Source organism: Bufo gargarizans, chromosome 2 (assembly GCF_014858855.1).
Source record: "Bufo gargarizans isolate SCDJY-AF-19 chromosome 2, ASM1485885v1, whole genome shotgun sequence".
NCBI lineage: Eukaryota > Metazoa > Chordata > Amphibia > Anura > Bufonidae > Bufo > Bufo gargarizans.
This window is the reverse complement of record NC_058081.1, coordinates 301,944,048-301,957,250: the sequence shown is the minus strand read 5'-3', so window position 1 is coordinate 301,957,250 and position 13,203 is coordinate 301,944,048. Positions and strand designations below refer to the sequence as shown.

Sequence of the window (13,203 nt, the reverse complement as noted above, 5' to 3'; positions counted from 1 at the left end):
CTCCGCCCACCCCACGACTCCGCCCGTCCACTATCCATCCATCCATCCGCCCCGGCCCTGATTTCAGACCATAATAATGTCTGAATTCAGGGGGTAGGGCGGATGGATGGATGATCAGTGGACGGTAATGATGTCTGAAGTCAGGGTGTGGGTGGGGCAGTAGGATGGATGAATCATTACATTACTAATACTACCTACCAGTCTATAGACCAGTCCAGGAAGATGGTCCTGCTGGAGTACTTCTGCTGCAATGACCGGTGCTCGCCCTTGATGGTTCGTGTCTGGTGACTTGGTCGGTCGTTCGGTCTGGTAATAATAATGTCTGAAATCAGGGTGCGGGTGGGGCAGATGGATGGATGGACCTGTCACAGCAATAATTTATTACCATCCACTGATGATCCATCCATCCGCCCCACCCAGGCCCTAATTTCAGACATTATTATTACCATCCGTCCACTATCCATCCATCCACCCCGGCCCTGATTTCAGACAATAATAATGTCTGAATTCAGGGGGTGGGGCGGATAGATGGATGATCAGTGGACCGTCGATAATGATGTCTGAAATCAGGGTGTGGGTGGGGGCCTGGGGCAGATGGATGGATGGATGAATCATTTACATTAGTTACTAATACTACCTAGTAGTACCACCTACCAGTCTATAGACCAGACCAGTCCAGGCAGATGGTACTTCTGACTGCTGCAACGCCCAGCGCTCTCCCTGGCCTTGATGGTTCGTGTCTGGACAGTCTGGAGTGGTGAGGGTGACTACTTGGTCGGTTGGTCAGCCGGCCGGCCGGTCTCTCTCTCATTCAGTCTCAGACTCTCAGGTGAGTGCGCGCTGGCTGACACTGGGGCCGTGGGGCGCTTGCCGCGCTTTCAAGTCTCAGATGTGGCGGGCTCTTGCGCGCCTAGAGTCTACTCTCGTGGTGACGTCAGAGAGCAGACTCATATCGCGGGGGCGCAGGGAGGGTCGGGTCACCTGACGAGTCCGCTTCAAGTTCCAGACCAGCGGTACGTATGAGGAGAGAGGGCCGCGGCGTGCGTGTCCTAGCTACCTGCCTGAGTGCCTGATCATGTGGTGAGGCGAGAGGCGTATTTGTGGGCGTGTGTGTAGCTTGAGGGAGGGCCCGGCAGAGGAGCGGCAGCAGCTAAGTGGGGTCCCTCCCTCTCTCTCTCAGACTTGCGATGCGGATGCGATGATTTGTCACCTGCGAACAGCAGCAGGTGTCGGTGATCAACAGATTAGTTACTTAACACAGTCACAGGGCCCGGCCACCCGCCGCCGCCGCAAGCACTTGCGGCCTGCAGCGGGCCCTCCCTCCCGCCGGGCCCGGTCGCAGTCGCACTCTCTGCGACCGCGATCGTTACGCCCCTGGTTCTGCCTCGTGGCCTGCGCTGCATCACAGTACTAAGTATGTATGTTTGATGATTTGATTTGTGATAAATGTGTTTTTAATAAAAAATCTATCACTTGATTTTGTTGACCTTAGTTAGGACACCATAATACTGTCTTTAATAAAAGACAATTGAAAACAGACCCTATGAAACTGACTAACTGATGATCTGGTGCAGGAAAAAGAAATAAAAAGAAGAAACATGTGTTAAAACATTGACAACATTGAAAAGACTGATTTATCATATGTTGTGAAAAAGAATGTAAATTATTTATTAATAATTTGGCAATTATTTTTCACTGTGTAAACTTCTCTATGTATCAGCGACAATCAATACTGTTAACATATACGTCTTTTATCCAGTTATCTTTAGCATTTTTTTTAAATCATACCCTAAACTAAGCTATGTGGAATAGAGGTAACCCAATTTTGTTCATTCGGTTTATACAGTTTCAAAAATATGCGAACACTAACAATGGTTAGTTGCACCACAATCTGCAACTTCTCCCTGCTTACACCAGGTTGTAAAAAGTGGGCATGGGGGGGGGCAGGAGGCGGGAGGCAGGCTCATTTTATTAACCATTGTCTACGTCTGTTCTACGTTTGATGCAACTTTTTAGAAAACAACACATAAATGAGCAATAATCCTGGTATAATCTGACATTCTCATCTAGAAAATGGAACTCGCGAGGCATTGGCGAATAGCCACAAAAGTAGCAAATACTGGCAAAAGTCTTAAAAACGCACTTTGTGACTTTTTTGTATGAAAAAAACAGGCATATCTGGCTTCATAAATGAGCCTCTTAGTTTGTAAATAATTATATTATTGCTATGATGAGATCCCATGTTTTGGCTATAGCACATAAAAGGCTTAATATTATAAAATAGTGCAAAACACCATATATACTGTATTTTTTTCAAATTATTTCTATTTCATAACAGTTTGAAGAGAGGTATAAGCCAATTTTCCCATAAAGGTGTAAAGATCAAAACATACAATCCATCTTTAAATTTAAGCCAGATTCTGTTATATAGATCTTTACACTCATGAATCAAAATCATGCAGAGTGCCATACAAAAATGTGCATAAGGTTACAGTTTAAGGCTACTTTCACACTAGCGTTCGGGTGTCCGCTTGTGAGCTCTGTTTGAAGGGGCTCACAAGCGGACCCGAACGCATCCGTACTGCCCTAATGGATTCTAAGTGGATGCGGATCTGCTCAGAATGCATCAGTCTGGCAGCGTTCAGCCTCCGCTCCGCTCAGCAGGCGGACACCTGAACGCTGCTTGCAGCGTTCGGGTGTCCGCCTGGCCGTGCGGAGGCGTGCGGATCAGTCCAGACTTACAATGTAAGTCAATGGGGATGGATCCGTTTGAAGATGACACACTATGGCTCACTCTTCAAACCGATCCGTCTGAGGCTACTTTCACACTTAGAAATTTTTTAACCTTATAATGCAGACGGATCCGTACTGAACGGAGCCACCGTCTGCATTATATGAGCGGATCCATCTCAGACAGATCCGCTCTGAACGCAAGTGTGAAAGTAGCCTAACCCAGGCCCTCTCTGTAAGAGAAGGGCCCCCTATAAATCTTTCCCAGCTCTTCCAGGCCAGAAGGCTCCTGCAAGGGACCGAGACAAAAAGGAAACTCCCAACCGAAGCCATGAAGTACACCGTGGCAACCATCAACCGAAGCCGGTAGTGCGCCCTGGCAACCCTCAGCCGAAGCAGAGGGTATGCCAAATTTGTGCTCCTGCGGTGTTGGCACAGAGTTTGAATACTAGGTCATTGCTCTCCCCGGAGGGAGAGCCCAAGGGGTTTTGCAGGGGTGTGAGGAACTGGGATGGCCACACACCACCCCCCCTGGACCTCTATTGGGGTACCCGTAAGGGTGCCACAACTTAAGAAATCCTTGTGACAAACAAAAGTAGAACATGAACACACAGTGAACAAAATACATAATAGATTCTGTTATATAGAAAATATACCTGTGAAGGTCATTTTGAGAATAGCTCTGCTTCCAAGACCTGCAACATGTTATCCCGTACTTCAAGGCACCATATTTATTAAGGCAATCCTTGTGATCTTGGTAAGCAGGAGGAGATTCCATATCTTTCACATCAGGTTTCTGCCATCTTTTGAACATATACAAAAAAGAACTATACTTTAACATATGCCTCAGTGGCATCCGTCATTATAGAAGTCTACTGTAAAAAAAAGTATATATTAATGTAAATGTCTTTTTTTACTCCATTTTGCTGGGTAGAAAAGTGTGGGGTGCAACACTTTTGCATCTTTTTTTTTCCCCCAATGTGTACGGTATGTCCTGAAGATTTTGAAAATGTGTCCCCAACTTATTGATTACCTAGGTAACAGGAATACAACCTAAAGTTAAGATTGACCACTATTACTAAATATATTGCTATTCTATGACATGTTTTGTGCAGTCATTTTTGTTAAAAAAACACCCTTACATATACCGCATACAAACTATATGTTTATGTAAACTAGATTATACAAGCATATCCACTGGCACCCATCTGTAGAGCTGTATTGGGTTTTTGTACCTCATCAGTTTGAGTGCAAGAGCCTCAAAACAGCTGTATACAGATAGGTTTCATTTGTTTGGCTGATGTTATGATCTAGTTTCCATTTTTTTTCCCATGGAACATTTCCTAAAAAAAATAAGTCACCTTACACCAATATATAGCTTTAATGAAAACAGTACCCCCTTAGCCAAAATTATTAAATTAGGTTATGTAGCTAAATCTGATGCTACATGAAGAGTTTTACTATCAAGCAGCATGTTTTGGGAAAGAGAAGACAAATCATGAAAAAAAAAAAAAATGAAATTGATAATATTAACTAATAAAATCCATTTTTTTTTAGGAAAAACAAAGGTTTTTGACAGATGTGTTGCATGAAGTGATGCTACTAGATGGATTGGCCAGTTCACATCCGGTTTCACAAGAAGTTCTAAAGGCTACTGATATTGATCGAGTTTTTGATTGGATTGCATATAAGAAGGTAAACATTAGAAAAGGAATTGCAGCAAAGTCACAGTTCACCTGAAGGCAGGCTGGAGAGCACGTTCACCCAAAGGCAGCACCAGATCAATGATAAAACACAAAAGTCCAGCTCTATGAATCCATAAAATCAAAGACCTTTATTGGATCACCTGGGTCAGAATAACACAGGTAATCAATGTAACTAACACATTTTGGATCTTACTTATGACAAGGCTATGTTAATGGACTCCTTTATTCTGTCCCAGATCATCCAATAAAGGGCTTTGATTTCATGGATTCTGATAACTGGACTTTTTTTTTAATCTTATTAAAAAAATAAGAATGGACTATATTTACTTATGTTATTATGCCTAGAAAGTGGCATAAAATGAAGATTTACTAATCCTGTATAGAATGTAGACAGTGTGAATTTACACTACACAATCTAAAGATGTACCAAATTTTGTGAATGGCTAGACACTTTTGCTACTTGATAGACACTTGTTGTTGAATTACTTTACAACACAATTTTGTGCCAAAAATTTGGCACAATTTTGGAGCAAGTTGTCATACTCATAGTTATACTAAGCCATGTCCTCCTTTATGTTGTATTTACTTCATAAGTATGTCTAAGCCAATGGGGTCCAGAAATGCACCATATTTTGACACATTTAATGTCACACTGTAGATCAATAATATTAGTTAATGTAGATAATTGTGTTTAAAATGTATCAGTTATTGGAGTGGGCCACTGTGCTTAAAAGTATGTCTTACATCTCACATGTATGAAATTGTCTCCCCAGCACTGTGTAAGGTCCCCTGCAACCCAATGATCTGAATTGTTAGCTGCAGTGCAATCACATAGGCACCCCACACACACCTTTCTCACTTAAGGGCTTAGCCTTGTAAAAGTGTTCACTACCATTGATATTGATCTGTTTTGGTACAATTCCCTTGCTGCAGCCAGTGGCATATACTTTGCTCTCATACACTCAGAAGTGATTGGCTCTTGATAGGCATACATTTATAGCTTGTGCCCATTTTAATATCACAATTTCTGTTTAAGGATTTTGCATGATTTTTAAAACAAATTTATGCAATTTGGAAGTATCTTGAATGTTACATCACATGGAAATAGTAAAAAAAAAAAGTTTAAAAAATGGGTGCAGGTTAGAAATAAATACATCAATTCTAAATTGATTGTATTTGTTACAAATTTCACCAAAAAGGTGTTGCAAAATGATTCTGATGTTTTGCATTTCGTTTCAGACTAATTGTGTAAAAACAGTGGCTAATGCCATTTTACTGTGAATATTGCCAGGGAAAATCATGAGGGAGTAAGAAGATGGAGGATCAAATGACCTCAGGAGCAAGTAGGGGAGAACTTGCCCTGATTGGCTCAGAGGCTGGCAGACAGCATAACCAGCCAAATAAGAAGCAGAATTGCGGAAGGTCCTTTGCTGAAACATAGAATGCCATTCAGTTCAGTTTATGACCTGGAAAGGTGTCTTGTGGCAGTGTCTAACAAAAAGCAATTGCAGACACCAGCCTAAGAATACAACAAGGAGAGAAAAGGGAGATATAAATGGGTAGATTTACTCAAATGGGATCACAGAAAGTATTGAGTGAGTCAAGGACTGATCATCCAGCTGTGTGTTTAATACAGCTGCTGTTGGCAGCTAGTACTGTATTACTATACCTCTTACAAGAAAATAAACTTTTTCTTTTTTTGTATATGGGCATCCAGCCAACTTAAAAAACAAAAAAGCAAACTCAAGTTTCTTAAGTTCATAGGATTTTTGACAGCACCCCAATAGCATTCTCCTGCAAATGCTGAATAATTGCACTTTTGTCTTCTACTAAAAACCATTTCAGTGCATTATACCCATATTACTAAATATATCAGATAACTTTCAGTTATAGAAAAAAAAAACATTTTACAGCAATAATGCCATTATTATAGCCATTTTCTTAAACATTGCATATTTATGCAGGATAATGGGTAGTTATGACAAAAGCATTTTACATTAATAATGCCATTAGTATACCCATGTTATTAAACACATTACATATTACTGCTAAATAACAGGTAATAATAGCAAAAATATTTTATAGCAATAACTAGTGTTGGTTGAGCACCAAAGTGCCTGGGTGCTCGAGTAAAACACTTCGGCATGCTAGGGTGCTCTACCAAGCACCAGAGCACAATGGAAGTCAATGGGAGAACCCGAGCATTAAACCAGGCCCCACCTGCTCTGAAGAGGGGAGGGTGTCTGGTTCACATGAAAAGGTCAGATATTGATGGAAACACCACTGAAATGGTTCGGGAACAGCATGGGGAGGATGTCTGGATGTATCTTGGACTCCCAGGTCGCTGCTGGGAACGATGTTGTCCGAATAGTACGCCACTTTTACAGACTGACAATAATACGCACAAAACCAAAGATAAAATTGATTTTAGAGGAAAAATTGTTAGGAAACATTTGTTCCTGTATATTTACTTGTATATAAAGTGCAATCGCTGCAGAAAAATTACAAGGAAGAGGCACTCCGATACAACCTGTATATGACATAAAGGAGGGCCTCATTCACATTGTGGTACAATTGTTCAGGTAGTGGGACTCCTAAACTCATAAAGCATATGCACTAAGTGAAAGGGCTGCCAAAAATTACAAGGAACTGGCACTACAATACACCCTTTATTACACATAAAAGAGGGCATCATACACACCCTTGAAAAATGATGATTGATGGCCTGCTGGTGACCCTCTAAAACTATTGGAGCAAGGCCCTGCTGATCTTACCATCTTAAACATTAGGGGTGAGTGCCTGCTGCTGAGCTGATCCTCTAAAACATTGGGGGCGAGGGCCTGCTGCTGATCTGACCATTTAAATATTAGGGGCGAGGGCCTGCTGCTGATCTGACCATCTAAAACATTAGGGGTGAAGGTCTGCTGCTGATCTGACCATCTAAAACAGGCTTGTCCAAACTGCGGACCTCCAGCTGTTGCAAAACTACAACTCCCAGCATGCCCTAATAGCTGTAAGCTATCCAGGCATGCTGAGAGTTGTAGTTTTGCAACAGCTGGAGGGCCGCAGTTTGGACATGCCTGATCTAAAACATTAGAGGTTAGGGTCTGCTGTTGATCTGACCTTCTAAAACACTAGGGGCGATGGCCTGCTGCTGAGATCACCCTCTAGAACATTAGGGGTGAGTGCCTGCTGCTGATCTGACCCTCTAAAACATTAGGAGCGAGTGCCTACTGCTGATCTGACCTTCTAAAGTATAAGGGGCGAGGGCCTGCTGCTGAGCTGACCCACTAAAAGATTAGGGGTGAGTGCCTGCTGCTGATCTCACCATCTAAAACATTAGGGGTGAGGGCCTGCTAATGACCCTCTAAAACATTAAGAACAAGGGCCTGCTAGTGACGCTCTAAAACATTAAGGGTGAGGGCCTGCTGGTGAGCCTCAAAAACATTATGGGCGAGGGCCTGCTGTGACCCTCTAAAACATTATGGGTGAGGGCCTGCTGGTGACCCTCAAAAACATTATGGTTAAGGGGCCTGCTGGTGACCCTCCAAAACATTATGGGCGAGGGCCTGCTGATGACCCTCTAAAACATTTTGGTTGAGGGCCTGCTGGTGACCCTCAAAAACATCATGGGTGAGGGCCTGCTGCTGAGCTGATCCTCTAAAATATTTGGAGCGAGGGCAGCCTAATAAGCATGTTGATATGATAGTGGAGGAGGAGGAGAAGGAGAAGGACGAGAAAAGGGAGCTTTTTAGTGGTGGAAGGGGTGCATGGGAATACAGTGTAATCAATACACCATAAAAGTCACATTTAGAGTGCCTTTATGTTCAGCCGCTTTCCTCTGTTGGAGTAGAGAAGTCAGGGGCAATCCAGGCCTTGTTTATTTTTATAAGAGTCAACCGGTCAGCATTTTTAGTTGACTGTCGAATGCGCTTATCAGTTATTATGCCCCCAGCAGCACTAAATACACACTCTGACAAAACGCTGGTGGCAGGGCAGGCCAGAACCTTCAAGGTTTAGAGCACAATTTCGTGCCACATGTCCAGCTTGGGCAACCAGTAGTTGAAAGGCACAGAGTAAGGAGAAAGGCACAGAGAAAGGCACACGTTCTCCTTCACAATCTTCCAAAAATTTTCCCTCCTTGTGACACTAGGCCGCACATCAGGTTGAGGGTGCTGGCGGGGTGTCAGAAAACTGTCCCAGGCCTTGGAGAGTGTTGCCCTGCCTCTGTTGGAACTGCTGTATGTTCCCCTCGTATCCCTTCCTTGGTTGCGCAAGGAACTACGGACTCTGCAGCCAGTGTTGTCAGCTGGAAATATTTTTAGCAATTTTTCCACAAGAACCTTCTGGTATTACACCATTTTGCTCGTCCTCTCCACCACAGGAAAGAGAGATGAGAAGTTCTCTTTGTAGCGGGGCTCGAGAAGAGTGAACAACCATTAGTCGGTGTTGGCCAAAATACGTACAACGCGAGGGTCACAGAAAAGGCAGCCTAACATAAAGTTGGCCATGTGTGCCAGAGTCCCAACAGACAAGACTTTGCTGTCCTCATCAGGAGGATGACTCTCAATCTCCTCATCCTCTTCGTCCTCTTCTACCCAGCCATGCTGAACAGATGAAATAAAACTTACATGGATACTAACCTCTGTAGCGGAGGCTACCGTCTCCTGCTCCACCTCCTCCTCATCATCCTCATCCAATTCGAGCTGAGAAGACAAACTGAGGGTGATCTGGCTATCACTCTGTGTACTGTCTTCCCCCATTCTCACCTCTTCCACATGCAAAGCGTCCGTCTTAATTGTGAGCAGCAAACTTTTGAGTAGACACAGAAGTGGGATAGTTACGCTGATAATAGCGCTATCGCCGCTCATCATCTGTGTTGATTCCTCAAAGTTGTGTAAAACCTCACAGAGGTCAGACATTAATGCCCACTTGTCACTTGTGAAGAGCAGAAGCTGACTGGAGAGGTGACAACCAGCTTGCAGCTGATATTCTACTACTGCCCTCTGCTGCTCCTAAAGCCTGGCCAACATGTGGAACGTAGAGTTCCAGCACATGCTCACGTGGCACAACAGTCGGTGAGCTGGCAATTGCAAGCGCTGCTGCAGCATTGCCAGACCGGCGGCAGCTGTCGATGACTTGCCGAAATGGGCACGTATGTGGCGCACCTTCACCAATAGCTCAGGTAAATTGGGGTAGGTTTTGAGAAACCGCTGAACCACTAGGTTGAACACATGGGCGGGCGAGGCATGGTATGTGTGTGAGCTTGCCGAGCTCCAAAGCTGCCACCAAGTTATGGCCATCAGATACAACTATGCCTGGTTGTAGGTTGAGTGCCAAGAGCCGCAGCTCAGTTAGGTTCCTTATCCCCTGCCACAGCTCTGCGGCGGTGTGCTGTTTGTCACCTAAGCAGATCAGTTTAAGGGTGGCCTGTTGCCATTTCCCCACTGCACTGCTACTGCTTCCAGCTACTGACTGATGTCTGACTGGTGCTGCAAGATGATAATTCAGAGGTGGAAGTGGAGGAGGAGGCAGAGGAGGAGAATGGGGGGTTGCAGCCACTAACATAGGTGGTGGCGGAAACCATAAAGGAAGTAGGGCCCGCAATCCTTGACGTCTGCAGCACCTGTGACATCCCAGGATACGACTTGCTCCAGGCCTCCACAATGTTCATCCAGTGTGCCTTCATGGAAATGTAGCGTCCATGGCCAAAAGCACTTGTCCATGTGTCAGTCGTTAAGTGGACCTTCCCAATAACTGTGTTGGTCAGGGCACAGGTGACGTTAAGGGACTCATGCTGGTGTAATACTGGGACAGCACACCATGAAAAATATTGGCGGCTGGGGACAGAGTACCGCGGGACAGCCGTCTCCATCAGGCCGCTGAAAGCCTCCGTGTCCACAAGCCTAAATGGCAACATTTCCAGGGCCGGCAATTTGGAAAGGTGCGCATTTAGTGCTATAGTCTGTGGATGGGTGGCTGGGTATTTGCGCTTTCGTTCAAAGGCCTGGGGTAAAGACATCTGTACGCTGCGCAGGGACACAGAAGTGGATGTGCTAGCTGATGGTGCTTGCGAAGGTCCAGATGCATGGCAGGAGGCATCCGGGCCTGCGTATTGGACAGGGGATTGGTTAGCATATAACATAGGGGAAGAGGAGGCAGTGGTGTGACCCGCAGACATATATTGTGGACGCAGGCATTTGGCCCACCTATTCGGGTGCTTTGATGCCATGTGGTAGATCATGCTGGTGGTGGTGAGGTTGCTAGGGTTCACGCCCCTGCTCTATTTGGTACGGCACAGGTTGCAATTGAAAATTCTTTTATAGTCTGCGCTTTCTTTAAAAAAGCACCATACTGCAGAATACCTACCCCTTGGCAAGGGAGATTTTCGCATGGGGGTGCTCCGTGGAACAGTTGCAAGTCTGTTTGGTGTGGCCTGCCTTCTCCCTTTTGCCACCCCACTGCCTCTTCCAGCCTGTTGCGGTGCTGCAGATCCCTACCCCTCTGTGCTGCTGTCTTCCTAGGTTGGGTCAGTGACTTCATCGTCCACCACCTCTTCTTCCACTTCCTCATTCTGGTCATCCCTTCTGACTTGTTGACCAAACAACAACCTCGGTTATTGACAACTGTGTCTCATCCTCATCATCCACCTCGTGAAGCACTAATTGCCGTTCCCCACTGTCATCTTCTTGTGACTGTGGATGCTCAAGAGTTTGGGAATCAGGGCACAAGATCTCCTCATGTTCCTCTTCAAGTGGCCTTGGCAACAGGACCAAATAAATGAATGATTGCACAGCCACTTCCCCCTCCCTTACTGCTCGCCTTGCACATATTAAATGGTATATATGCTTGCAAGTATGTCACACATACAGTAGTGCAGGTTTTGTAAGTGTATGCGCAAATAAAGTACACGGAATGTCACAGATATTTTGAGGATGCGCACACGTTAAGCAGGAGATGCAGCACAGATAATGTTGCTGTCCGCAGCGTCTATGAAAAAAGTACACAGAATTTCACAGATAATTTTAGGATGCGCAATCATTATATAGGAGGTAATGTCGCTGTCACCCCACCCCGGCTAATAAAAAATTACACTGAATTAATGTCACTGACATTTAGGTTACACAAACGTTATACAGGAGGCAAGTAATGTCGCTTTCACTGTATAAAAAATTACACTAAATGAATGTCACTGATATTTAGGATCCACAAACATTATACAGGAGGTATAGCGCAAGTAATGTCGCTTTCACCGCCGCCTAATAAAAAATTCCACTGAATGAATGTCACTGAAAGTTAGGATGCACAAACGTTATACAGGAGGTATAGCGCAAGTAATGTCGCTGTCACTACCGGCTAATAAAAAATCACACTGAATTAATGTCACTGATATTTACTATGCCAAAACGTTATACAGGAGGTATAGCGCAAATAATTTTGTTGTTACCAGCGGCTAATGAAAATTACACAGATTTAATGTCACTGATGTTTAGGATGCACAAATGTTATACAGGAGATGTAGCGCAGGTAATGTAACTGTCCGCAGCGGACATCGTCTACGGAAAAAATACTCTGGATGTCACAGATATTTTTAGGCTGCGCACACGTTAGACAGGAGATGTAGCACAGATAATGTTGCTGTCTGCAGCGGCCAAACAATTGCAAGCTATTTAGCGCAGATTGCTGCCAGATACAACTATAGACCTTAAAAGGTCTTTGGGATCTCTAACAATTCCACGCAATTTAGCACAGGTTGCGCTAATAATTATATTGCTACCAGATACAACAATAGTCCTTAAAAGGACTTTTGGGTCTCTAACAATTTTTTTCAATAAAAAATTTGTATTTCACTCCCTACACTATCTCTCCCTTCTTCAGAACAGCTCTCCCTGAATAAGACTGAGCTGAACATGCGTCATCAGGTGCTTTATAGCCAACATGGCATTACTGTGAATGGCAGTACTTACCTACATGTTTATTGGCTGCATAGCAGCCAACAAACGTGCGGGGAGGAGACTCAAGCATCGCGCTCGAGCACACATGGTGTTGGCCGGAACACTGCGATGTGCCAGGCATAGCGATGCTCGAGCCGAACTAGTGTTCGGCCGAGCATTCTCGCCCAACACTAGCAATAACGCCATTGTTGTATCTGTTGTGAAACAGTGAGAGGTTTTGTCTGGGAAAACAGGTACTTCCATGTGCTGCTGGGCTGATTTACAGCCAGATGAGGTCAAATACCGGACCGGATTTTAAATGCCGGTCCGGGCTTTGGCAACACCTGTCTGTCTTTAAATAGACAGCTGGGCTCAGAAGCCATGTCTCTGTGTTGGGATCTGGGAGCCTTGTGTTTGGATGAAGGCTTGCTACCTGTTTAGTATGAAAACAGGTTGGTGCTGCTATCAGCAAGCACTCTTTGAGGCAGAATTGCCGCATGGTGTGAATTACCGCATGGTGTGAATGCTTGTGTTGTCACTTGCCTAAAGTGTTAATAAAACACTGAACTGTTTGATCCAAAGAACTTGTGGTTGCCTCTATACTGCATACGCTAATCCGGTCTACCAGAGCAAGTCTTCACACTGTGTAATTAAGCGTGTACAATATTACTACAAGATAACGTGTAGTTAGAACAAAAGCATTTTACTGCAATTACGTCATTATTCTACCCGTGTTATTAACCCCATAAGGACCCATGATGTACATGTACGTCATTTCTGTCCGGGACTTACATGTACCTCATGGTGATCGGGCGAGTGCAGGAGCTGCCCCT

The 13,203-nt window shown here is 44.5% G+C and overlaps 1 protein-coding gene across 1 annotated transcript in view; it reads left to right on the top strand.

The window, feature by feature from the left end:
* The window catches only part of TRHDE (thyrotropin releasing hormone degrading enzyme), a 1,265,007-nt gene that overhangs the window by 620,209 nt on the left and 631,595 nt on the right, over positions 1-13,203 (top strand). The window contains exon 6 of the mRNA XM_044280434.1: positions 4,288-4,425. Coding sequence (XP_044136369.1) covers positions 4,288-4,425 — 138 coding nt within the window. The remainder of the gene's footprint in view (positions 1-4,287; positions 4,426-13,203) is intronic.